Source organism: Cygnus atratus, chromosome 4 (assembly GCF_013377495.2).
Source record: "Cygnus atratus isolate AKBS03 ecotype Queensland, Australia chromosome 4, CAtr_DNAZoo_HiC_assembly, whole genome shotgun sequence".
Classification (NCBI taxonomy): domain Eukaryota; kingdom Metazoa; phylum Chordata; class Aves; order Anseriformes; family Anatidae; genus Cygnus; species Cygnus atratus.
In genome coordinates this window covers 34,399,142-34,426,909 of record NC_066365.1, presented here as the reverse complement: position 1 = coordinate 34,426,909, position 27,768 = coordinate 34,399,142, and the positions used below count along the sequence as shown (strand labels likewise).

At 38.3% G+C, this 27,768-nt stretch overlaps 1 protein-coding gene across 6 annotated transcripts in view; it reads left to right on the top strand.

Moving 5' to 3' along the window:
• The window catches only part of ARHGAP10 (Rho GTPase activating protein 10), a 143,801-nt gene extending 116,033 nt beyond the window's left edge, over window positions 1–27,768 (top strand). For 4 of the 6 annotated variants that reach the window (XM_035547947.2, XM_035547986.2, XM_035547955.2 and 1 more), the window contains 4 exons: window positions 5,376–5,538; window positions 16,605–16,736; window positions 18,233–18,324; window positions 26,975–27,768. In XM_035547947.2, coding sequence (XP_035403840.1) covers window positions 5,376–5,538; window positions 16,605–16,736; window positions 18,233–18,324; window positions 26,975–27,063 — 476 coding nt within the window. In that variant the 3' untranslated portion in view covers window positions 27,064–27,768. Of the gene's footprint in view, window positions 1–744; window positions 795–2,926; window positions 3,122–5,375; window positions 5,539–11,953; window positions 12,209–16,604; window positions 16,737–18,232; window positions 18,325–26,974 lie in introns of those variants that run through there. The other 2 variants (XR_007708184.1, XM_050710353.1) reach the window with 2 other exon arrangements.

The following is a 27,768-nucleotide window of genomic DNA, read 5'->3' as shown; positions in this document are numbered from 1 at the left end:
AGCAAAGGGGATTGACATTTCTGGTGAGAAAAAATAAAGGCACCAAACCCACCATAAAAATATAAAAGAGTGATATAAATGAGCTTCATTACAGAAATCCCATCTTCCCTATTTTATGATGTAAGAACTCATTAGAATTCAAGTGTTAGAAAAAGAAAAATGGGAAGTTTCTGGAGCTCCTTTTCGAAAGGACCTGTCAATCCAATGTGGCAGTCAGCCTTTACATAGAAGTGGGAAATCTGACAATGTTGCTCATTGTAGAACAAACTTGGAGGTAAAGAGGAGTCAGAGGAGAGAAACAGAAAGTATTAGACTATCAGTATTAGGGAGCCCGTGAATTCTGAAATAAAATGAAAACCATAGACATGATTCAATTCCAGCAACATAGTTAACACACTCTAGACAAACCAACCATGGCAAGACTTTAAAGATTTTTTTTTTAAATCTCCAACAGTTCAGGATCTTTACTGGTTCCACAAAGGGCAGGGAAAAAAAGAGGAAATAGCTAGCAGTCAACATACATTACAAGTTTTTAAGAATTCCTAAAGAGAAACTTAGCTAAGAAAATTGATATGGGATTTATAATAAGCAGGGTCAAGCAGAAATCTTCACAAATAGACTTGTTGCAAAGTGAGTATTTTGAATAATGTGAAGCCATCTAACTTGTCCTAAAAAAGTTGTCTGGTAATTGGTTTGTCTGGCTTAGCAATGTTAACTTTTAAAACATCTTGTCTCATGCCAAAGAAGTTCGAAGAAACTGGAGGAATGCTAATGTAGCAGCAGTATTTAGAAAGGTAAATACAAATCTTTGATAATATATTTACATATATTTACAGTGATGACAATGGCAGCTACATTGGAGTTATTTCCATGATCTACCCTGCTAAATTTTGCTGCTACCCTGTTCAAGCAAAATAAGCTTGGTTGTATTAAGGAAATAAATTCACAGATCTTAGAGGAAAGATGTAGCCCATACCTACAGAGTGGAGAACTCTGTACTGAAAAAAATGGGCTCTGCTAAGTCTGTTAGTCATGGTGGACAATCATCTCATCGTAAACTGTTAACATAATCTTGTGGCAAAAAAAAAAGTGCAGACCTCACATGCATGAGCAGGGGATAGATGAGTATGAGTAAATGGTGAAATTTAATACTCAGTGTGGCACTTGTGGGACCACAAGAAAAAGTTAAGAATTTGGATCTGCTGTACGCTCTTCAGTAAGAACTATGGAATAAAGGAACAGGTTTATAAAATGGGTATAAGACCCCAAAACTGCAAAATCATGTTTAGTAAGAGATTTACTGTTAAAATTACAAAGCAAATTGTTTAAATACCTTCACACAGGGAAAAAAAAAAAAAACACAAACAAACAAAAAAACTAGCTTTGTTTATAATGTGGGCCTTGCCTGGAAGTTAAGGCCTAACAAATTGAAGGTACATGCATTAATCAGTGAATATGTTAATGGAGAATCAACTGGCTGTTAATTAATTACCTCGTATGCTGATGTCTTCAGACAAAGACTCTCTGGAAAATATGGTTTGGCCCAACATCTGGACATTAATTGAAAGTAGGTTATTAAACTTAATCGAGAGATAACTAGAGACAATCTCATGGCCTCTGCCATGTACAGGAGTCCAGATGAGATTATGTAACATCAGGAAAACAAGCTAGTCCTCTCCAGTTTTCCTGTCTGTAGCAGTTTGGAGCAGTACAAAATACATCATATCACTAGAAGAATTTATTTTATTTTTATAAAAAAAGATGCTAAGTAGTGGGACATTAGGATGCATTTTGTATTGTATTTGAAGATATCTTTATATATCCTGTTAACACATGGGGAAAATACCCTTCTAGTCCAATTCATTGGGGAAAATACCTTGGTATTTTAATGTTTATGACATAGCATGTTGATGAAAGGTGATGGAAGGCTCAAACCCATTTATACCTGGGTAGAAGAGATGCAGAATATAAGAGGATATAAAATTTACATAAGTATAATTTCTGATATTAGCAGAACTTTTTGTAACCAACACACAGAGTGAAATCTTAGAATATCTTGGGTTGGAAGGGACCCACAAGGATCATCGAGTCCAACTCCTGGCTCCACAGAGGACAACCCAAAAATCAGACCCTGTGTCTGAGAGCATTGTCCAAACACTTCTTGAACTCCGTCAGGCTTGGGGCCATGACCACTGCCCTGGGGAGCCTGTTCCAGTGCCTGACCACCCTCTGGGTGCAGAACCTTTCCCTAACACCCAGCCTGACCCTCCCCTGTCCCAGCTCCATGCCGTTCCCCTGGGTCCTGTCGCTGTCCCCAGAGAGCAGAGCTCAGCGCCTGCCCCTCCGCTCCCCTCGCGAGGGAGCTGCAGGCCGCCATGAGGCCTCCCCTTGTGAGGGAGCTGCAGGCTGCCATGAGGCCTCCCCTCAGCCTGCTCTGCTCAGGGCTGAACAAACCAAGGGACCTCAGCCGCTCCTCATACGTCGTCACCTCTAGACTCTTCACCGTCTTCGTAGCCCTCCCCTGGCCACTCTCTGATAGTTTTAAGTCCTTCTTATACTGTGGTACCCAAAACTGCACACAGAGATCAAGGTGAGGCTGCACCAGCGCAGGACAATGTGCTGGTTGCACATCTTTGTACTGTTGAAATTAGAACAATGGCTATACTTTGAAGACTTAGTGTTTGAGCATATATTGATTTTAATCATGAAAGTGTGCTAGATGATCATTATTCATCTGTTTTTGCAGTTACACAGAATAGCCTTTTCCTGAAGAAAGATATCGTTTTACTTTTCTGATGTTTTGAATTATCTGGTTTTGTAACTTCAAGTATCTTTAAACATGTTTTTAGAAGTTGTTTACTTAAACCCACAGTATTTAGAAGGTGTTTTCCTGTTTAAATACATTTTTTCTTTTTTTTGTCTTCAGAATAAGTCCTCATTCTTGAGAATGCAACACAGTATTGACCATGTGAAAATGCTGGCTCAGGAAGCAAGGGAAGGAAGAAGTAAAATTGATAAAAGATGTAACACTGAGTTTCATTTATGATAATGTCAAATGCAATTGCTTGTATATTTCAGTCTATAACACAGAATCTACTGTGGCTGGTGACTGAAGCGTGCAGTACATCTTTTTCTGTGTGCTCTGAGAAATGATTTGAGAGAAAAATCTTCCCTTTTTGTAGGGGGTGTGTGCTGTCTTGGTAATACACTATTGAAGAATAGGTTAATATTCCCTCCTAATGGTGTTTTAGTAACGTTAAGTGGATGGTTGAGGTAAACATGGCTTTCTAATATGCTGCATGTAGTTTGATAGTCTGGCTTGCTTTAATACTACTGTTTTGAAAAGAAATTTCGGTGAGGTAAAAGGACTTAAGTCTATTTAGTTTTAGAGAGTTCAGTTTCTTAATAAAGTAAAATTGCAGTATTACTGTCTAATCTCTCAGATGTTTATCACTGTGACACATACGTCTGCAAATGAGGTGTAATGAATTAGTTTTTACCTGACACTCCTACAGCTCTCATGTCATGTCATGCAGACGTGAGCTGCAGCACCCAGGCCTATTGCAGAGGGACAGGGCGGCGGAGCTGCTGCACAGGGCTGGGCTGGAGCCAGCGTGACTCATGTGCTGAGGTTAACCGTTCTCCTCCTCACAGCTTATCGTACTTTGTTACTACAGGCTAATTTAGAGCCTTAAATTAGCAGCTACTTTAGGGAGAAATTTTCAGATCATCACTTTCATCATTTGAGTGTTTTTAGTTTTATGTCATTTGCCTCTCTAGGGAAGTTGTTCTCTGAGAGTTACTGGAGGGGGTGTGGATGAGATGGCTGGGGAAGCAGGTGAGCATTTATATTAGCTTTCTGCTTTTTAAACAGAAGGGATCAAACTCTTTGAGACAGTAATGAAGTTGCAAGGGTGATTTTATCCACGGAAGGCAGCTTTTCATTGTCCACATTTAATTCTTCTTGCTTTTTCTTTGTTATTAAAAAAATAAAAATAAATGAAAAAAATTTTGCAACAGCGCAGCTCAGCTTCATGGAAGCTGAATTAAACTCAGTTGTTCTCTGTACAGATTCTAATTCATTTAGCATTAGAAAGTAATATACAGGATTTGGCTTTGTATAGTAACGTGTATAGAAGATACAGCTTTTCAAGCTATCATAGTATTTTAACAGCTTTTGATCCAATAACTGATTGCTTTGGCTGTTCATTCTCCCCCCAGACCTTCTGGTCCTGAAGAAGCAGAACTCATACCGTGGCTGTGTAGGGTCAGCGTTATCGAATCTACTCTGGAGGGACTTGTGTGGTGCTGTGGGCCATGCTCACATGTACGAGTGGGAGTAGAAAGCACAGAGGAGGAAGGATGGGATGCAGGGAGCCATGTAAAGGGTGGTTGGAAATGACCCTTATTCCTGTTAAATATTAATATTCTGAAAACAGCCACAGGCTCCATTTGAGACTGTGGACTCAGCTGTGCTGGACACTTTAATGTTTGCAATTGTCCTCATTTCATACGACTCTTTCAGAGCTTATAAAATGTACAACTGATGTTTAAATAATTTTAAAAGGAAAAACTATGTGGTTGAAGGTTAGCTTTTCAGTGAAGAATGTGCTGTTTGGCTAGATGTGTCAGCATGGTTTTCAGTGAGTGCTGTGCCATATTTGTAGCTTTTTCTTACTATTCATGAGATAGGAACGGTGTTCCTTTAACTTTTTCCTAAGCAAACGTTTCTGAATATGTTGCCTCCTGAGTGATGTTCTAAAAGTAACCTACATAAACAAATAGTAGACCAGAATACAATGAATTCTCTTAAAAGCAATACCCTTAAAAAGGAGTGATAAAAGCAACGTTCATGGGTATCACATGTTGGTTAATGGCCTGTTGTTAGAGATCTCCTGCTATTCTGACCTTTCTAAATTTCATTGTTTCATGTTTTATAGGATTGTGCTTATGGTACTTGAGAGCAATCATTTACTAAAATGTGTATTAAATTACTTTTAGAGACTGTTTTTAGAGAGGTGTACAAATGTGTATAGCCTCAACTATTTTGTTATTTGAAGTGACGCATTTGTCTTAAAACAACACCCCCCCCCCCCAAACTCTAGCATTTCCTCCACATAAAATACATGTTGAAAAGGGGACCAGGAATACATTGTTATGTGAAGACAGCCTCGTGATAATGATGGCAGAAACTGAGCTATGGTACCTTTTGGGGAAATGCCGGGGGATTGCATTTCCTCCAAAATAGCCTGTGAAGATTGCACAGTAAGATTACTCCTTGTATGTATTTTGTGGAATTGTTACCAAAGTAGATTTGACTCTTTAGAAGAGTTTTTTAGTATCCTTCAGATTTATGCTGTCTTTTTTTTTTCTAGCTGACACTCACAGCTCTCCCAAAGAGGACACTCCAACTGGTAGCATGGATTCTCTTTCTTCCCAATCTCCTACACCTGCATTCTCTAGTAGCCCTCCTGGGCTCCTGGACAGAAATCACCTTATTACGGACAGTGGAGATCTTGCAGACTGGACAACAAATCTGTAAGTAACCCGAATATTGAATACTGATTTTTCCACCAGAGTGATCAGGCATATAAAACACATTTCCCTTTTCACTTTGGTGGCAAGTGAGTGGCTTTTATATTGCATGTAATTGTGTTTGTTTTCTGCTACAAAAAGGTATGTGCTTACATGTTGTGGTGCAGATTAGAGGATACTTGAACACGGCTGAGTTTGTAGGATTTTTTTTTCCCTACTGAAACTTAGTGTGTTTTACTGTAACCTGTTATAAAAATTGAAATGTTTTTTATTTAGGCAATGAATATGTCAGTTATTCTTTATGTGATGTATTACTCTATGTCAAGATGGAGTAAGTTTACATTTAATGCAAGACCATTAAGATTTAGGGCCAAATTTTGGTTTTGGATAAATGTACTTTAATGAGCGTGTGCCCAGGTGTTTTTGTCTAAGAATGTTATCATTGTTGATCTCTTGTTAACAAATTAACTGCCTGCTTTTCAATTAAAGTGCAGTATTTCACTTTCAGTGGATTGTACATGTTCAGTTACTGAGTTACTTGAGTTTAGCAAAAATAGGCATTACAGTGTTAGTACTATCTCTGTAATACATACTCAGGTCTGATACAGGGAGCTGAACATACATTTTTTAATCAAAAATTGAGCTTGAATTAAATTCTCTGTTTTGCCATTCATACAAACTTCAACAAATCAAGACAAAGTTTTCCAGCCTTCAGTGCCAAGAAGATGGAAGAAGCAAGTCTGGAGAAAAGATTTGTTACAGAAATTTTCCATAATGGCATTTTGAGTAGCCTGTTCTGTTGATTAAGCAAGTATGTAAAATATATGTGTAGATGTAGGTAACACATGAGAATATGTAGATAGACATATAATAGGTTTCTACTTCCATATGTACACATAATTAACCGTTGATTAGAGTACTTATTAGCTATAACAATATTTTCTCATGTACTGAAAGAATTTCATATTTATAGATATTTTACATATATATTTCTTCTTCAGAAGGCTGGAATTACTTTTTCTTTGTCCTGTAGTCTAGTAGTAGTGGGTAGGATTAAAAGTAAGTTGTATTTGATGTAAAGAGGTGCTGTGGAAGACACAACTAGAATGTCTATGAAAGCAGGCATAGCTAATGAGGGAACATAATGCTTAGCAAAACATTGATAATGGCACTACATAGAATAAAAGAAGGAAGTATTGGCTTTATCCAGAGGATTCAGGAACTTAAGGTCTGTAAAGGAACATAGCATTTTTTGCATTTGTTTGTTTTCATGGAAGATTATACTGTAGAGCTGTTTTGGAAACTTTGATGACTTGAAGTTTTGTGCTCAGTTGGAAGCAGTTTGGAAGGAAAAAGAAGTGTCTTGTTACGTGCATCTAGATGATTTGTCAAAAACACTTACCGGTTTGAGAAGTCTGCTTAAGAGCTACCTCCACAACAAGCCTGGACAGTGACAGAGAGTAGTCAGTGAAAGGTAGATTCTTTCTTTCCTCTACTTTCTCACACTGATTTGGGCTTCTCTTCCCCTTCTAGTTCTGATGACTCAGAGGGCCTTGCCTTCACAAAACAAGACAAAACCCAGAGCAACTTAATTGTGTTAATGGAAGAGGCAGATGTCAGCAACACAAATGGTGATCTTTGGCAGTTGTTGTGCATAATGATGTCTTGTGGACAGGCAAAGGTGGTGGTTGTCTTGGCATGGCGTAGCTGTGGTAGCTTTCACGGCTCCAGGAAATGAGGCATTGGCTGTTGAACTCCATGTTGGTCTTAGACTATTCTCATAAATTGGTCTATCCCTGAATTATGTGAACAATCCTTTCTGTTTGTGCAGGATTTCAGAACGTTTAGCATTTTGTGCGAAATTGGAACAAAAGCAATTCTTAATGTTTCAGTGTCCTCTCTAAAATGGTATTGCAGGTCTTCACTGAGCTACAGTAAATACCATTACTGAGCCTAAGGATGATGAAAATACAAGAGGATCTGGTTTCTCAAGTTACTGCTGATGTTTGTAACACATGGGTGTTACTTGTAAGAGATCAGTCACTATGGAGTTACGTAGTCAACAAGGTGATGGTGACTTCTTTGCGGTAGAAGAGTTGCTTGCACTGTTTCCTCGGGGAAGGATGTTGCATTGTGGGTCCAGATAGGTCGCATTGTAGGTCCAGATAGGTCAGATATTCCAAGGTAGGTTTATATCAGTAGTTTGCTCTCAGCAATAACGGGATGGATAGCAAGAATGTTTTCTGTGGTATTTGTTTTCAAGAAAGAATGAGTTTTTTTTTCCACCCTGAATGATACCTGTTGTCACAATGATGTTCTCTGGCAGAGTTTTTTTTTGTAATGCACGCCCTTTCCTTGTCCTACCTGTAAAATCAAAAGGAGCTACAGCTTCTAGCATGGTTAAAGGAGCACCAACTGAAAGCAAATACACGCTTACCTCCTGGCTTTTTTCTGGAAGGGGACTGCATGGCCAGAGCGGTGAAAGAAACTAAGAGAGCAAGGGCTATACCACAGATCTGAAATGTCTCACAAAGCCCAGACTGCTCAATTGCCATGTCAGTGTTTAAAGATGTACTATGCTTGCAGTGTAACTGAACCATGATGTTTCACGTGTGCCATGTTGAAGCCCTGCTAAGCTGTTGGTTTTCATGTCTATAAGTATGTGTCTTCCTGATGCTAGATTTTCTTCGAAAGCCCTGTGTCGATCAGTCACATGCCCTGTGATGTTATGTACTGCTGAAGGGGTGTACAGTGGGTGGGGTGATGGTTGGCTTCTACTGTCTGCAGCAAGAATAGTTTTTATTGGAGACCCAAGTTTGCTCTTCTGTCATCTTGCACTCTAAACTTTTGTCTGTCTTTTTCCTGAAGATAGTTTTGCCTTCACACTTCCATCTAGAGCCAAATATTAACCATAAATGTTTTATTTTTACATATAGTCTGTGTTAGGACATAGTGTTTCCCCCTGCCTGTCAATTGCAAAGTTACAGGGTAGTTCATGTAGCCACAGGATTCAAACTCCAATTAGCTCAGGAGGGACAAATTACCTTTTCTGTTTGATGGAGCACCATCTCATAAACGTATATTGTTTGAAAATCTCTTTTCATCCACGGATACTTAGCACAAACTATGTTTAAAGAGTCAGACAAAAATTGGTAGTTATGATAGTGAGTTAGATAAAGTATTTGACCCTTGTGGTGCTCTCCACTGGTATGGGCATTTTTTTTTTTCCTTTAAGGCACAGCAACAATGGCAGTCTCAGTCTGATATTAACCAAAGCAGTTACATTCCTTCTGTCTTCCTCTCTGCTTTCTTTAAGTGGCCACATGCATTTGCCCTTGAGCTACAGAATTAGCATTGTTCAGCTGTCTGTCTTCAAGTTCCACTGGAACCACTGTCGAAGTCCACTTTGCTCTGACAGAGCTCCAGCTGTTACTGCTTTTGCAAGGAGAGCATGTTTCAGGCTTTTTTTGGCAGACTGTTTTGGGACTGGTATAGTTTCACTAGCAGTACATTCTCAAAATGCTCGTTTTTTCCCCTCAAAGCCACAGTTGGCTCTGGGGAAAAAATAAAAAAACAAAAACCACACAGAAAAAAAAAACAAACACAACAGAGTTTCTAGTTACTTGTACATTTCTTCTGATTCGGATTGCCACCATAGCCAGCTGTTCTGAAGGTAAGCCGTGTCTTCTAAATGAAATGTGTCTATTCCCATAGGCATTCTTTAGAAGCTTTCTTTGATCCATTTCTTCTGTTATTTGAGACATTGGAAAATAGACAGTATTCCCCACTTAAGGAATTGGCCAATATATATATAAAACAAACAACGTAAAGAAGAATATACAAATACGGTAATATTTGTCATGTTGTGCCTTGGGTTTAACAAGTAGGTCATGTATTGTAACATTTTAAATCCCTTCATACAGAATGGATATATTTTGTGAGTTGCACATAATATTATTCTGACTGGATTTTAAAAAAAAAAAAACCTCTAACGAAGCAAACCTCCAAACATCTTTTATCCATTAACCCATCAGTTTCCCCTAATCTGATGTCTACCCAATAGTTGCAAATTGTCTAAGGAGCATAGGCCTCAAAATCCACTCTTAGCTCCTTCTTTCAGAATTGCTTCAGTACCTGGCTGATCAGAGGATGGGTTATTGCTAATTTCTCTTTGCGAATTTGTGTTTTCTTCTTTCTTCCATAGTAATATTTTTGCTCTCTGCTGCAGGTTGCCGCTCCCTGTAGATTCTGCGGCAACCAGCAGTGGGCAGGAAGTCAGTTGACAGTGTTGGTAAGGAAAAGCATTCCTGTAAGAGTGTCACCAGAAGTCTGCTGACAATAGATGAGGGGAAGACACAGAGTGGTAAGGAGGAGGGGCGCGTAAAGAAAAGCACTGTGATAGAAATCCAGGAAATGAAATGAGTTAAATTGCTTTTTGATTCTCTGGGTCTGTGTAAGGCTTGAACTTGCCCTGTTTCCATCTTCTCCTTCCAGTTTCTGCATCTCCTGTGACTCCTCTGACAGTCAGGTCCTGTACATGTCTGCGTGCTCACATCACTACTGGTTCTTTTTTTTCTGAGGTGCTGCTTTGACAAGAGGTTCCTTCCCTGCAGCTGTAGAGCCTATGTCCTCTAATCCTAGCAGAAACAGTCATAAGGCAGCTACTTAGTAGCTCAGAAGGAAGATCGTGACTTATATAGGTCTTGAGAATATTGACTTGTCTTAATTCAGAAACTCAGGCTAACTGCAGCAATTGCAGTACTTTGAAACAAGGACAAGTTTCACTCATCTTCACCATCAGGGTGGCGTTCATCAAGCTCTCCACTGGCTTTTCTGTGGGCCAGAACCATTTATTGATATGAGGTCTTCCCTGGAGTCCTGGCTGTAATGGCAGCTCTCCTCCCACGGAATGGTGCCGGTTCCCTTATCAAGAAGACCGAGTCTTTGGAAGGTGGTTTATGAGGGTCACATCCTAAAACACTGCAGCCTGCCCTTAAGTCTGTTTTCACTTGACCTCAGAATGAACCAAAAAGGTGAACCCTTGGTATTTCCTAGACTTGGTATTTGTTGTAATTATCTCTGAGGATCTTTTTTTCTGATAAGGAATTTATTTTTTTTTACTGTAACTGGCCCATTGTTGTTGTGAGATCTTTTCTGCTAATAGTATAATGCCCTATACTAGAGCTTACAGACTTACCCCTCACAGTACTGTTTTTTCACAGTTGGGTAAGATTCTTTCTTGTTGTTTGGAAGTCCCGTAGAAAAGACATTATCTGTGTGGTCTCTTCATTCAGATCATGAAAACTGATGTCTTGTTCCTCAGATGGAGTTCATTTTTGTGATATGAGGCTGCAGGGTCTCTGTGTTTCCTAGGGAGCTGGATTCATATGCTATCACTTGTTGACTTCTGATGGTTGTTCTGGATGGAGTCATGCTGCAGGATGTGCAGTAACCTTCCATAAGATGATGGTGTTGTCTGTCTGTATTTACTTTGCCCCCTCCTCTTTCCCTCTCTAAGCCTATGGGATTTTGCAACCGTAAGGAATGGAACGCATCCTGCCACTCAAACCTCCTCACAGACAGCATGGCTGAGAAGGAGTGGATGGCTTGTTAAAGCAGATATATTTCTGGGCTCAGATTTGCAGTTTTCAAACTGAATCTCACCTTACAAACTGTTGTAGGTACATATGAGATACAGTCCAAATACTGAAGGTACGCAAAACCCAGAGGCGAAATAGAAGCACCAATAGAAGTAACTTTCGTGAAGGTACCAGTGGCAGAGGAAATAATCCAGTATTATTTTTTTTTTCATTAGTGGGTCTCCTGACACTTAAATATTCTGTTACAAAGCTCAATGGTGTATATGCGCTACATACACTATGGGCATCGTTTCTGGGTTTTTAATATCCCCAGAGGCTTTCAGAATGGTGATGAGAGAGAGCTGTTCTGTGCAGCATCCTGTGTAGTTCCAGGGCCTTTGTGATCAGGGAAAAAGCTGATAGTTCTTCATGAAATCTCAGGCCATTCAAGTTCCCAGTGAGCAAACAAATGTTCAAAGAGCAATAAGATGGCAAGGGAGGACAGCAATAGTGGTGTTCTGAACATAACAGAAGTCTTCAAGATGGTTACTCATTTTCTTTGACTGCTGGATGAATTCCCATCAGCCTTAATATATCTACACCTGTAGACTGCATCATCTCTTGTCTCCTTGAAATTGAAACAGTTTATTTTTGTACTTTCTGGGAGTGCTGTGAATTTGCAATTTTATGAAAATGATAAGTGACTTCACCTTCAATGTGTTGAGAACTTTTTATATCTGATGTAATCTTTTTTTAGTAAGCGGAGATGCTTTAACAGCTGCAGATGGCACAGTCCAGGTATGTGGCAGCACTCCTCACTCATTGTGCTTATTTTGCAGTTTGGTTTTGGTTCAGCTGCCACCTCTTCAGTGACTCAGCAGATTGGAGAGCAGGTTTAAGTGAAGCAGGCACTTCTTTTTGTATCCTTTTGTTATGCAAGCAGAGCAATAGCCCCGATTTTGTAGCTCCATTGAAACAGGTATAATGTAACTTAGTCATGTGGGTCATACAAAATAGGTTTTGCCATCTCCTTGTCTTCCAGTGGGCTGGACGTGGACAGTTAGGCTGGACAGCAGCACCTGGGTGAGCGCCAGGTAAGCAGTACGTGTGCTCAGAGCAGGGAGGGATGTGGACGCAACCACTATGAGCTGAAGTGTCCTTTTTTGCCTCCTTTTTTTTTCTTTTTCCTTTTTATTTATTTATTTATCTTTATTCCAGGAAACACAGCCCCGACTTTTTTTTTTTTTAATCCTATAAGGGACAGTATGCTATAAGCTTACATATGTACATGCTTCATTTTTTGATTTGTCTGAATTATCATTTTAAAATGCTGTAGTTTAGGACAGCTGCTGTAGAGACGTAACCTTCAGATCTACCAGACTAGCGTGAAAGATCATTTAGCTAATATGTTGGCTGCTTTACTGAGACTTCACAAGCCAAGTTTAACACAGCCTCTATTTCAGTGTTGGCTGATGTGCTCTGTATAAACGTGGGATCAGTAATGTCGAGTGCATGTTACATATTTTACATTTGGGGTTGGAGTTTCTTTTTGGAGTGGTCATGGATCAGGAAATTCTGTCCTTTTGCTTTGTCTCCAGCTTTGCTGCAACTGTGACAATTTCTAGAATTTTGTCCATGCATTCTACTTCCCATTCTCACCAAGGCATATGAGTTTTAACATGCAGAAATACTGTTGTCTGGTGATGGAGAGTACTGGATTGCATATCGAATCAGAAGTAGTCAATACCTGCCGTTTTATAATCAAGCCTTTTAAGAACGCTTTCATTGAGTTTATGTCAGCCAGACACTGAGATATGACAGCCATGGGGCTGCCAAACCCTTCTGTGAAACAAACATTTTTTCTTAAAGAGTTGCAGTGTAAATTCTTTTCACAGAGTCTCTTCCTTGCTCTCAAGATAAGAGGCTGCTCTTTAGCTGTGTTACCTTAGGAACCAGCCAGCTAAACATCCAATAAAATCGTGTTTTCAGGAGTTTTCTGAATATCAGTACAAAATCTCCAGCTTATTTTCAGTAAGGCCATTTCCCCCTTCTCTCTTCTCCCAACATTCACTGTGCCAAACAATAGCATTTTTTCTCAGAGAGAGATGGTTATGTCAGGGTTTTTTCTCTCCCCACAGGAAATGCATTGCCTTCATTTTAGCCCTTAGGATAATGGATTTCTTCAACATACCTTCTCAAAGTTGAGATGCTATATGATAAGATACACAGTACTTTCTAATTTATCATCATCTTGATAAACAAGGCTTGCAAACCTTCATAGCAAGGTAACTTTGCTATTACAAGAATCTTTTGAAGGAAACAAAAGGAAGTTCTACTCTGTGTTGCCTACACACCACAATGTTGGAACCAGTTTTTCCTATTGAGTAAAACCTTCTGTTTTAATAATAAAATTAAGTGGTTCCTGAGATAGCCAAGTACAGTAAATAAAAAAAGAGTTGAAATTCTAGAACGTGCTTAATATTTAAAGCCATTAAAGTGTTTTTTTTCTTCTTCTTTTTCTCAACATGGTAAAACTATTGCTGATGAAAAATGTTTTTTTTCCCTGCTGGATCCTAGACCATGATCTCTTGATCTGTAACCACGAGCTGAAAGTGACAGGCGAATTGAGAAGCCATACTACAGTGCTTTTGCTACAGCTGAAGTGTATTAAGTGAATTAATCAAAAAGTGGGGGAGGGAGCAGTCCAGGGCTTCACGTACCTGCACTTCTGGAGGTTTTTTCCGCTGTTGAAGTTGCTGAGAATTAGTAGAAAATCTACCTGTTTTTCCATATTTTTAAATAATGCTGCCTGATAAAGGATAGTGTAGCCTTGTTGGATAGTGTACTTGTTGAGTCTGTGTAACCTGAGAAATAAATGTGCCATGACATGGATCTGAACATTTGATTTCATCCTCCGTTCCTTTCTTTGCACATTTCTCTGACCCTTCCCTGCTTCCCTCCTTCCTTCTTCCCTTCCTGTTTCAAAGAGAAACCACCTGTGACATTCTAAGTATTCTTAGGAATGGCTGCTGCTTTCCTGGATCAGAGGGTATCTTTGGTAGAGGGTTCTGAATGTTATTTTGAAATCATTAATCTGGTGTCTTAAACATGGGCAGTATGTGTTGTCCTAGAGCTGATCATGTAAGTTGCATAGACAAATATGATGCATATTTCAAAGAAATAGCTAATAAATAGAAGGTTTTTGTATTCATTTGCTGAAAGGCAAACAATGCCAAATCTGAGATATGCATTATAGAAGAATATTCTTCACTTGTGATTAGTTTGAACTGGTGACGCTTTAATAATCTTCTGGCATTATATTTGGAATATCATTTGTCTATTTTCTGTAATTTTACAAGTTTCAGAAACAAGCCTTACCCCAATCTTAATTTTGGAGTGGATTGAAGAGAATAAGTAAAAGCACAAGGGAAATGATCTTTCTTTAAATATCAGGATTGCTTAAACTCTAACAGTTTAGTCTATGCAAGTAGGATATATTTTTTTGTTATTCATTTTTGTCTTAGGTTCACCTATTCTAATAAGCTAAAATTAATTTTACATGTATACATTTTATGCATAATGATAGACAAATAATCTACTTTCTAGCAAATTTTACAAACCTTGCAGTACCTTTTTTTTTTTTTTTATCCACGCTATTTGGAACAAATAATACAAATACTGGTGTTCAGTTCTTGTTTGTTATCTTCAGACGAAGTCTTACAGTTGAAGGTTTTTGTTCTACCTGGGGAATATTTTTCATTGACTGCATAAAAATGGGAGGAAAACAACAAGTTAGAGTAAAACCCCATATTATGTAGATGCTGGTTTTCAAAAGAACATAATTATTAAAAGATGTAAATAAATGTGTAGTGGAAGATTTAAGAGTGGCTAAGCAGAATAGGCGTCCTCTTCCCAAACCTAAGCACAAAATATGTTTCTAGTCAGTACAGTCCAGCTTTTTATTCAATTTACTACGTATGATTCCTTCCTTTATTTGGTAAATCTGATAGTTTTAAAAGCAGAACATGTTTTGATAAGCCCTTCTCATTGTGATGCCAGGACATTTAAGTTTCATTTTTATTAGTGGAATTAACTGCAGAATGCTGTTTTCATATACTTTGAATTCCAGTTTTCATCCAAATGCAGTCTGACACAGATCCAAACTAAAAATTATTGTCTTGTTAAATAAAGAATGTGCCATTCATCATTTTATAATGTAGTAAATTTAAAAATTAATAATCAAAGTAAATGTCTGCTTAACCTTGTAATTGCTAGAATGAAAATGAGCTATATTGGCCAGCAGAATTAGTCTGTAAAAATTGTGCTTGTTTGTAAAACACGTTATGCAAGCCAACAAAAATGATTGTTTCTTCTAGAAATTAAATATCCCAATGAGTAAGAAGATGAATCTGCTGCATAAGTTAGATTTCCTGCATTCTTTTATCCATATATTAATAAGTGGAGTGACTGCTGATCTTTTTTTTTGGCTTCTGGTCAATTCACCTTGATTAGGTGTGCATTTACACCCCCATCAAATCCTTCTTGACTGTTTTCCCAGATTTTGGTGGTACTCGGCAGATTTATACTGTCTAAAAGGTTAATCTTGGAATAAGTCTAACTGATAAATGCTGTATTGTGAAGTCTGTACTTCTGAGTGATGATTTCTGTATGGAAGATGTGTGTGAACCATTTTAATTCTGTTTCTGCTTGGAAACTGCTTGAAGTCCAACTCCAAAGATACGTTGGTATGAAATCTTTAGATTATTTGGTTTTTTGCCCATGCAGAGGAAGAAGGCCTTCCAGTGTTGGAACATTTTAGTTCCTTAAATTGTACGACTAGGAGCATCATTTATATTGGAAAGCACTTTGTATATTTTTTTCAGTGATAAATAAAAGTTTTAACTTTAGCTGCTATTTATTCTTTTTTAGCACCTATGAATTCAGCCATTAATTTAACACGTTTTTGAACAGTGTGCTCACAAGGACAGCCACTGAGGCAGTACCTGTGCAGTTATGCGAACAAAATCTCATTCCAGAGCCAGCATCGTGATCCCAGTGTTGTAATAGCTGCAGCCTCTTTTGAAATCTTCCAGTTGCACATGCCTTAGTACAGCACTGAGAAGATTTTTAAATAGATTCGTCAAAACTTGTAAAGACAAAGTGGCAGCTCAAATAATAGCCTGCTATATGCAGTTTCATTGTATCTGTCTTTATTAGATAAGGAATGTGGAATTTTGCCTTGTTATTGGTTATGTCATACATCTCAGGTAATTCGTCCTAGCTTAGGATGTAGGGCATATAGGAAAAATGCTTTCAAGGAGGAAATGCAGAAACTTGATGACCATGTCTAGAAAATCACCTCAGCGTTGTTACTGGTTTTGAGATTGAGGATCTAACTAGTTAGTCTAGTTATAAAGATTCAAACATTTTTAGTATGAAAAGGAATTTTATTCACCTTGTTAATTCTGCATTGAAATAATTTCCCCTTAGTCCTGGTCAAAGTCGCCCATCGATGGTCTCGTGGATGAACACTCCAAGCACTAACCCAGCTGCCACAAACACTACACCATCTGCTTTCTCCTTCCCTAATCCTGCCACTGGGAGTGACAGAGCAGTGGAAAGGTATGATGCGCTCTTCAATGTTTGCTGGTTATTTAATTGCTTCCTTTTTTCTGTATGTTTTCTTTTTCTTTTTCTTTTTCTTTTTTTTTTTTTTTCAAACGGCTAATTTATGTCTTCCACAGTAAATAAGTGATTATCTCAAATCAGGAAATGCAGCCTTTGCAATTTCTAGAAAATAAAATAATGGACTACTTTGTCTCATTTTTCCTTTAAACACCTTCTAGTAGAAGGCACCTAGATTGAGCCAGTGGCTTGTTGGTCAATGCAAACAGACTTTGATGGGTTGATTGATGAGATCCCTCTCTACTGCAATGATTCTTTAGCTTACTATATTGCTTATAGTGTCTTTTAAAATACAGATCTGTTTTTTCCCTAACCACCCATGTCAAATTTAAGTTTCTCATCCTAGCCTTCTTGACTTTGAAATACTTTCTCATATGTTTATCTTTATGTGTGTTTTCATTCTTTTTTTTCACTCTTTTGGCCTGTTTTTTTTTCTGTCCTGTTTTTCCTTCCTTCCCTGTTGTCCATCTTTTGAAGTGTTTTCACTTCTTCCTTCGAAGGTCTTAGCTTTATTCCTACAAGTTCAATAATATTTGCTTTTCAAAATAAAGTAGCTGTTTATATTTATAAATTCTTTCCAACACTTTGTAACAAAATTCCATTTTTCCTCACTGTTGACATTCTGTACCAGAACTGCATTGTCTATTTGACTCTAAGTTTCTTGGGGCAGGGAAAATCTTTCCCAGTGTTTTATGTTGTTGTTGCCAGGGCTCAACAAAAGATGAGTTATTGGTGTGGGTGCTTTGTCTAAACAAAGCATAGGGCAGCAGCAAGCTGTCAGTTTTGCAAAGGCGTGATTAAATAAGATGTGCCAAAAATACTTACACATTCAAAGTTCTCTCCTATGGTACTTGGAGAAATGAGTATTTTGGAGGAATTCATATTAATGGTTAATTAATGAGCATCCTAATAACACCTCTAAAAGACTGTCTGAAGTTTTATAAACCTTATTATGTTGAGGACAAAATAGCATGCTCAGTGGTCTAGCAATGTATTGTAAAAAAGTAAAAATAAAATAAGTTCAGTAAAGATTTCTGTACAGTGTTAGTGAAAAGCTGAATTGCAAAGACCATGAAGGAACATTTTGGAAGGTGTAATGATTAGTCTATAAATTAAGTATAGTGTGCTTTGCCTACTATTGATTTTACTGCTGATTAGCACTTGGCAATATTTTAGCTGTAGTCGAAAGTCACGTTTAGCTATCATAAAAATAAGTGCATAAAACTGGAAGTATGATATTCAGAAATGCCAGCAGTAAGCTGTAAAGCTTCAGCTTTGGCATTTGTGTGTATGAATTAGAAGCCTGTGATGATGCATGTGAGACTGAGTTTAAAGTTTTAGTCATCTAATGAGAATGGAGAGAGAATGGTTGAAAAGGGCGGTATTGTCATTAATAGCCAACAGTAACTGTATTTCTTAATTTCATTTTTCAGTGTTGCCCACCGAAAAGCAAGAGCAGTTTATCCATGCGAAGCAGAACATAGCTCTGAATTATCATTTCAGATAGGAGCAATTTTTGAAGATGGTAAGTACTTATTGAGTGAATATAAAGCAATGAAAAACAAACTGACAAAACTGTTTAAATGGCTTTGGATAAAAATACAAGCATAACTGCTGTTCTGCCCGTGTTGATGATGGCAAACAGGGACGTAGAAGACTTCTGGTACATAGAAGCTGCTTTAATGTAAATTAAAGCAGTATGAGGTAATGCATTTGCTTCAGGTAAGCAGACTTTCAGTTGGTTTAATATTTCAGCGGTGTTTAAATGTGTGTTGCAGTAGGAAAAAAAAAAGTTGCTCAGCAATAGAGAAATAGACATCTTGGCCTATGAAACTGTTTTTCAATGTGGACTATCTTTGTAAGATACCATATGGGCTTTCATTTAAAGAAAAAAAAATCCACTTAAGGATTTTCAAGCAGGTAAATCAGGTGATCATTGCTGAGAATAGGGAATGTTTAGTCTTCTAATCAAGAGATGCCTTAAATACAAGTTAGTACTTGTAGAAAGAATAAAATCGCAGAATGAAGGCCTATGTTTAAAAATTTCTGTGGAGGCAAATGTAGTATTGCGTATGAACATCCAGAAAGTGATTCCTGAGCTCAAGACTGTGTCGAAATTCCTCAGTTAGCTTCCATAGCTCTACTCTCCAGCATCTGCACAGGGGCTTTGAACTGACAAGGAATGGTTTTAGTTTTAAAACCTTATGCCAGTGACTACTGTAATACAAATTCTGAAGATACAGAAGAAGATATTGGAGCTTAGTTTCTTCATACTGCTGCATAAGAAAGAGTTAGTATGGAATGGATCAACAGGGCCTGGACAAATTCAGCAGTTCTTGTTACTGGAATGCAATTTAATAATAATTCTAAGCAGAAATTAATTCATAGCAGGAGCAGCATAAGACTGTTGTTTGTTACAAGGCCTTGATAAGTTGCATTTGGACTGAAAAACAAAAGACTTTTAAGTTCAGCCAAATCCTCATCCAAGTTCTGTCCAGACTGAGGGTTTCAAAGTGATCTGTGAATTGCGTTCTTAAGATCCTTGTGAATATTGAGACTAGTATTTTAGCCTTTCAGCCTGTCTAGAGGCAGAGGGGGATGCAGTAAGGGGCACACTTGCCTCTAAAGAATCTGGAAATTCTGCAGTGATGCCTGTTTTCTTCTCATCCATTGCCAGCTTGCTACTAGGTCCGAAATCTGATATGTTCTTTCCAGAGGTAAAGTGGTATTGACCAAACAGACTTTGGGTATGCACTGCCTAGTTGTTAGATACCACATGTGAGAATCTTTGTTTGGATATCCAATAAGGAGGAGTAGCCCAAATTCGCAGTTTACATCCAGCAAGAAAAAGAGAAAAGTATACAGTCAGAAACAGCTGGAAAAAATCAACCTGCAGGCATTAAAAGGCTAACTAAATGCATCCTGTTAACTCTGTTAGTACTGGATCAAAAGTGTGTATGTGAAATTTCTCTTCCTACCCTACAACCCCAACAGAATGTTTCTATTTTTTCTAACAAGCTGAAACAAATGAGCAAAGCTCAGCAGAATCTTCTTTTTTCAGTGTTCATAACAACAACAAAATGGCACAAACCTAGACATCTCCTTCCCCTTCTTTGTGAAGCGTAATTTAAAGCAGACAGACCATAAGGACATTCCTGTCCTCTGTCTTCTCCCAAATAAATAAATAGTAAGCCTAGTCCAGAGTTCACTTTTTTTTTTTTTCAGTAGAAGGTGAACAAAATCATTTCATATATCAAATATCAAATCATACTTAGTGTTTCCTATTAGATAACTGCCTTGCAGGCAGATCACGTCTGAATCAAGTTAGGTGGGAAATCTTTTAAAAATGAATTAGCTAAGTGATTGCTCTTTTTAAAGTCTCTTACAGCAGTTATTTTAATTTAAGTTTTTTAAAACATGACTGATAGGGATCTTCAGTAGACGTAAAATTTGTGTACAGGAAAAAAATCTGGTGCATAGAGGAAAAGATCTGGTGTGTAAAAGACAGGCATTTCTAGTGGAGGACACTAAGGGTTGTACACCTGTTGTGTTGGCATTGGAGAAAACAGTCTTGCAAGAAGCAGTTGCTTCTATATCATGTGTTTGTGTGACAGCAATGCTGAGATTCCTTTTTGTGTAAAGAGATTGCTAGACGTTATGGCAAAACTACAATGTTTTTGGAACTTCAGTACAGCTTTTCAACTATAGTCAGATTGTCCAAGAACAAGTACTGAATTTGACTCTCCGGCAGCATGTGGAGAGATGTTTCAACTCTAGTTTTCCACATCATCTTTACAAATAAGGTTGGAACTCAGGAAAAGGGTACATGGACTGCATTTTAAAATCCTAATTGTAGATCTCCAATGGGGAAGATCATGTTTCCTTAAATACATTTATTTTGATTTATTCCACTGCTTCCTGCTGATTTTAGAGGTGATGTTCTTGGCCCACAGCGCTTTCAGCGTATGGTGGGTTGTGGATTGGCAGACAAAAAGAGGAGAGCCTGCAAGTAGTAAGGCAGTAATTGGACATATGTAATAACTAAATATTCATTCCATAACAATTTGTAGTTGGTTATTATGGATAGGCTCTGTCACTATGAAAAGGTATTCCCATTAAAAGTGCAGACCAGTCTCCATATTTGAAACCACTGAAATGCCTTCACATGAGCCTTTTCTTTTTGCATTAGACACCCTTGTGTCTATGCTAGAATCAAATTCCAGTGAATCAATTCAGGTTCTTCAGTTACTCAATTTAAATTCCCATATGCCCTAATAAAGCCCCCAAATGAAGAATTAAAGTAATAATACATCAATTCTGCAGCTCTACCAATAACCTTAACTATCAAAGTGACAACGCATCAATCAAGTTGACATACAGCTAGTATCAACCATTAAAGTAACTGTTAAATTAATGTCTACTAAAAAGTGCTGCTTCCATTAGTGAAGATTTTATCCATCTCTCCTTTCTCCACCCTGCCTGTCTCACTTTTCTGATCCTGTCTCTTTCATCTCTTATTGTTTGTATGTTGAGTTTTTTCCTTTCTCTTCACTCTGTTCTGCTTTGTTTCTTGCACTTTTTCACTTCCTTTTCCCATTCTTCTGCTTTGTCTCTCTTGGTCTGTGGATGTTGATTGCAGTAGTTCTCTCTCATCTGTTATTATCCTGGATGAATCTTTCTGGCTGCTTTAGCCTGAGAGAGGATAATGGCATTTAGTGAGGTACAGTCTTGTGCCTGTCATAGCTGCTAAATGTAATATTGGTGCAAGCAGGGAAGAGTTTAACCTTTACTGCTGTCTCCATTTCCTTTATCTAAGTGGGGGAAAAATACTGGTTTTGCAGGCTGACAAGGTTAGATTTACTAATATTTTAAATTGAGCTTTACTTCACCTCATAGGAATTCGTATAGAATCTGAACATTTGCATATTCAGGTGTTTTCTTTATTGCATGCACATTGTGCTAACCCAAATCTCAGTCTTGTTATTAAAGTGCCACAGAACATAAATGCAAAGGCACCATTCGGTAAGAAAAAAAAAAGAAAAAAACTTTTCTATTTAATTGAATTGTGTAAGAAAATGAATAATGTAATCTGAATAATATCCACTGTTTTTTTTCCCCCCTCAATCTTCAACTCAATTTACCTTAGGCTGTGCCAATATCTTTATTTCCCAGTTGCTACAGTCTGTATTACTGACAGCACATAACACTATAATTCAGGTGGTTAGAGGCAAAGTTTGAAGACTTTGCAACTGGAAAAGGGCACATACGGGAAGAAGCGGAGTACGATCTGAGACTGAGAGACATACGCCAGTCGTACGTATATTTACATTTGGTTGAAGCAGTTATTCCCAATAATCATGAAAAGAATAATCAGACTGCCTGGCATTGAAACTTTGCCAGCCTTGCAGCCAAGTGTTATTTCTGGTTCTTAAGAGACTGCTTAGAAATCGGAATTTCACTAAGGAGAAGTGTTTTAGATAGGGTAAGTGCTGTTTACACAACAAAATTCCTTGTCAGTATTGCTAGCAGTTCTACAGTGAGGTTTCCTGAAAACTTGTCAAGATAGCTCTCATCAAAGCTTTTCACAATTTTTAAAATAACATTTTAGGGGAGAGAGAATGTGGGGAAAACTAAGAAAGTTTTTTGTTACAGTAATTTTTCTTAACAAAGGTGTGACACCCATCGTCCCTACCAAGTGCAGTAGGAACACAAAATCAATGTTCACACAGCCGTTGTTATCCCCCTCTATCTTTCCCACTGTACCTAAATGCCACCCTTAGTTAATCTGCCTGGCTTTGACTCCAAGGCATACTCTTCTCTTTTGTTCATGCGGTGGCTTCTGGGCTTTCTTTGTGGTATTGACAAATGAAGGATTTACATCAAAGAAAAGTACTCCTCCCAAAATACTATATTGCACTGTATGTGCAAATAATTATTTTGTTGAAGTAAAAATGAGAATAAAGCTACTTCTTTGTACTCCTTTCATCTGTGGATTTCAAAGCACTTAGGAGCATTCATGTGCATTAACTATTTCCATTTTATGCCCAGAGAAACTGAGTGTTCAGGCTGTGGACAGGTGTTCACCTTTTCAGATCCCTCCATACCACTGAGAGATGTCACCTCGAGCTACTGCTGAAAGTTAAAACTGCAGCTTCACCAGTAAAATGTACCAGAATAAGTACTGCCAAATTCCTGCTGACTTTGCTAGAAGTTTTGAAAAGCCACTGAAGGCAGTTTGACCTTTTACAGTCTGACTTTGCCTGATACAGAGAAGGGAAGAGTTCCTCCTGCCAACAGTGTTGTGGAAGCAGTGGTCCCTGATAGAGAAATGTTAATGGAAAGCTGAGTGTTGAAATGGAAGGTGTTTAAACAGATGTGTATTACCTCAGTTGGTGCGTGCGCAGGACTGTCAGAGATGCTCAGCTGACAGATGGGATGGGATTCAGCTCACAACTAAGATCCCAAGTCTCAGGTCTTTAATTTAATTTCCTGGTGAAAAAATGGCCAAGAGGATTGAGTTCTACAGAAGTGTATTTTGGTGTTGCAGTGGTTTTAGCAGTGAGATTTCTGTTGCCTGCAAAATGTAGCTTGTGGAGTCATTATGTTTTTGGTAAAGTGTTCCATCAGAAAGGGAGGCCCTCTTGTGCCAGGCACCATGCATGTTAGATTTCCTTCCCCTTTTTCTCTTCCTTCCAAAACAGCTAGTTTCTACAAAGGAAACAGGTTTTGCAGTCCCTGATTCAGTCCAGCTGAAGTTAGTGGCACCTAGGCATTTCTGTTGTGGAAATGAGTCTTGGTTTCTTTTGTTTTGGGGACCCAGGAAACTTCTGAGTTGCCAAAGCAGAACGGTGTTTGCTATAGGGAACTCTGTCAGCACTGTGTCTCCGGGAAGAGGTGCTTGCAAATGTTATATATTCACAGTTAGATAATCGAACATGGGCAATATTGAAGCTATTTCCTATGGAGAATACAGAAAAGAAGGAATGCTGCAAATGCCAAGCTAATCTTTCTGTGTTTCTTGATGAGATGAAATCAGAGAAGCTTTACTTAGAGATCATTGCAAGTTGAAAGTCTGTTGATTTTGTTTGTCTCCCTGTGTTTGGGGTGATTGCTGGGTAGCACTTGCAGTCACACTAATAGACATCCTACTGGTGTACAGTTTGCTTCCACTAGAGCGAGACTGGGCTGCTCAAATGGCCTTGCAGCAGGTATTGAGGAAGCTGTCATCTTCAGATGACAGATGTCTGCCGCTACTTCCACTGTTCTGAGCTTTGATGGTTGTTTTTTGATTGCTTTTGTTGTGCAGTCTTATGCCCTCGTCAAACCTTGCTGTGCCATATGTAATTGTCAGCTCTCTGCTCCCTATCTCTTACACTACAAGTGTTTTCCCTTCCCTTCCTTTCCTTTTCTTTCCTTGTCTCTAGCCAGCGTATGACGTAGTCCTATAGGATGCTTGGTCGAATAATGAGTTGCAGTTTTAAGGCTAAATGTGTAGTTTCTGAAGCAAGGTGTTTTTAAATGAGGCAAGCCTGAGAAAGTGCTAAGAACTGTAATCATTGTTGATTGAGAAGAAACGACAGAAAGGGGGCACTAAGGAACATCTTCTCTTGAGCAGGCTATTTTTCAGAAATAGCCTGTGTCCTCCACTTAAGAGGAGCTGTGTGTGATAGTAGAATGCATTTTGTCTGGTAAAGTTTTATTTTAAATGAATGTTGTTGTACACTGTACCTTAGAATTGATTAACAAAGAAAAACAGGATCATTGGAATTTAAAGTAGCTTTACATTTGGGCAGCTTCCCCATTAGTACCTTTTGTCCACAGAAGAAGTCAACGATGTACGTGGGTATATTAATGCGCAAGGTGATTTGAAAGGAGGCACAAGTCTTACCCAACATGGCAATTGCTGCAGCTGCTGAATATTAAGAATTACTTTGCGGTGCATTTTTTTAAAAAGGCTTTTCTCTAGAAATGGTGATATTAGGTGTAATCTGCGTGGTAGTCCTTTCTTCTGTCTTCACTGAGTGTATGAGAAACTTGTACTAAGAAAGTAGTGAGGCCCTGAGCTGTGTGTAAAGTGAAGCGTAGTGTTTAGTTTTCCAAGCAGAGAGCTCAGCTCTACCATCCATGTCTGGCCTTCTAGGGTGACAGTGGGATTTGTCACTCAAGCCCAATTACTCGGCCATCACGCCGAGTATCTGAACGTGCTGCAGTATGCAGAGTTCACTATTGTATTATCAAATTTGCTTAGAAAATAGTTCTGAAATTTGCTGCTGTGTCAAGCCAAGTGATTCCCTATAGTTTGACCATTTTCTCCTCTGGGTGAATTTTAGGGCCCTGTCCAGCGTGATCTCCTCAGACGAGGGCTACCCTTGGTTTTAACAGGCTTTTGGTTTATAGACACTAACATGCCAGTAATGTTTATCCTCTTGTTAGTGTAAGTTGGCTCAAGCATATTTTGGGTTGAGCTCCAGAGGACAAGCAGAAATTAGTTACAGTTCTTTTGGTTGATTTTCTTTCTAATCTGCCATTTTTGGGAGTTTCTTTCCTGTAACACAGGTGTGCTCTGCAGGCAAGGGATACTTTGGGGAGAGGCTGGGCTGCCACTGGAGCTGCTGGCATATTTGCTCGCTAGGGTGGAATTAGAGCCGCTGTGGTGGAGCTTCTGGAGGGAGGTTTGTGGTGGTGTCAGCACTGCAGCTCTAAATGCGTGTGTACTCCGTAATCATGGAATAAAAATGACAAAGGGGGAGGAGGGCCTGCTAATTACTAATAGTAATGTAAGTTACTGTAAGTTACAGTGTGCACAGAGATCCTAAAAGGTAATTTTCAATGTGCTTTTTCCTTGGGAATCGTTCTATCAAGCACATTCATTATAAATATATGCTCAGACTTTCGTTTGGTATAATTTGATAGCAGTTTTCTTTTCTGAATGTTTAAGTCCCTTGCAGAGATAGCTGTTGTTTAAGCTGTGGTTTCTGAGCACAGCTTCTAGCTTCACAGCCTGACAGTAACAGGACGCAGGGAAAAACTAGGGGAAAATATCTTTTAGGTGGTCAAATTTAGAAACTTTCAATGCTTTTGAAAGTGAGACTTAACGTGTTGCTCTCTTTTAACTCTTACTTTCCTGATTTCTGAAAGGCTACAAATATCTTTTGCCAATGTGTCAATGTGTTTTAAATAAAGCACTGACGTGGCTGGCAGCATATTGCAGCATTTGTCTGATCATTTCCCTAAAGAATGTCTGTCTCAGAAGCACTGTGAGGATAAATTAATATGGTAGAGAACATTGTAGGTCATTAAAGGTGTGGGATCTTACAATTGCATAGGTAAGTAGATGCCTGTATTGTATTCTTGTAAGAAATTTGATAGGGGGATTTGAGAATTTTTGTCTATTTTAAAAAGAAAAAAAAAAGTGGTTTATGCTTCTTTTTTATCTTCCTGACAAATGAGGTCAGAAATACATAGGAAGCCAGACTTGGGTCTGTTGCTCACAGAAGTACTTCTAGGGCATTTAGAGACTGAGCTGTAACTTTTCCTATTTACGTTCCTGGATTTTGTTGCACTAACGTTAGTATCAGCAGTGGCAGATACTTAGGATGGCAATAAGAGGCAAGGCTTATCTTGCTGTTTCAAGCCTTCCCTTCATGTTTGGTGAACAGCATGATGTGTTTGCATTTCAGAGAGACAATATAACCAGCAGAATGCTTTAGATTTTGTTCATTGGTCTTTTCCAATAGAAGCCCTACTCTGTGCAGAAATGATACTTGAAGTGAGATCTGACTCTTTTCTGTGGCTCTGAGCTTCCAGATTCACCACTTCTGCCCAAGACAGATTTTTGGTCTTGCATTGCTTCCAGCTTCAGAAATTGTTTCCAACTGTTTGATAGGAGTTATTTCTCCCCCAAAGCTTCTAGATTTTCTGTTTTATAAACCTGTCCTTTCTAAGTTCCAGTAGCTAATTGTTTCCTTAATGTAATCTCCTGCACCCAAAATCAGAAGATTGTACAAGTATTTAAGTTAACCATCCTCATCATCTTTCCTAGCCAGATTGTCAACCTGGCGATTGCAGGAGACTGGATGTTTTTATGGATGCATTGCATGGTGTCATGGAGCTAAACCTGAGAGTACTAATCCAAGCATAAAAAGATACAGTAATTTTTTCCTTTTCTTTTACAGTGCAATTTTCCAGAGAACCAGGATGGCTAGAAGGCACTCTAAATGGCAAGAGAGGACTTATTCCACAAAATTATGTTCAGTTTTTATAGCTTTATGCATTGAACGCCAAGAAGGTGTACATGGTATCCATGGATTTTTGTTATAGTCACTTCTCTCTACTTTTGTGACTGTTTTTAATCAACGAAGAGCCTGATTATGGGTTGAAGATCCTAATCTGTATAAAGACATTAAGTGTTGCCAAATATGAATTAGAAACAAAAGATTCTTTAAGGATTGGAATGGGTGGGGACAGGACAGTTGGATGGAGGGATAATTTAATTTTTTAATGTTTTTTTTTTTTTCAATTGTAAAGAACCATAGTATGTTTGTTTGCAAGATCACTAGCATTTTAAGTCAAATATCTGGTTGATCTGTAACTCAGCTATCAGTTGAAGATGATTTTTAAAAACTTAGTGTCCTGGAGATTATGCGTCTATATCCAGCCTTTTTAACAGAATGTTATTTGAGATTGGAAAACACTGTTGGATAAAAAAGCTATCGTGCTGACACTTAAATTATATTTCAAAGTGGAATAGACAATATGGAACAGACATTGGTAAGTAAAATGATAGGTATCAAGACATGACATTTTTCAGATGTCTTCAAAGAATACGTTCATTTATGTTATGTGTGTGACTTCATTTATTTTATAAAGGTAAGACACAAGAACCTTTATTACAGGCTCCTATATGTCATGTTCCTTTGCTACTCAAAAATATCACTGTAAATGAAATAAAATGTCATTTGCTATTTGA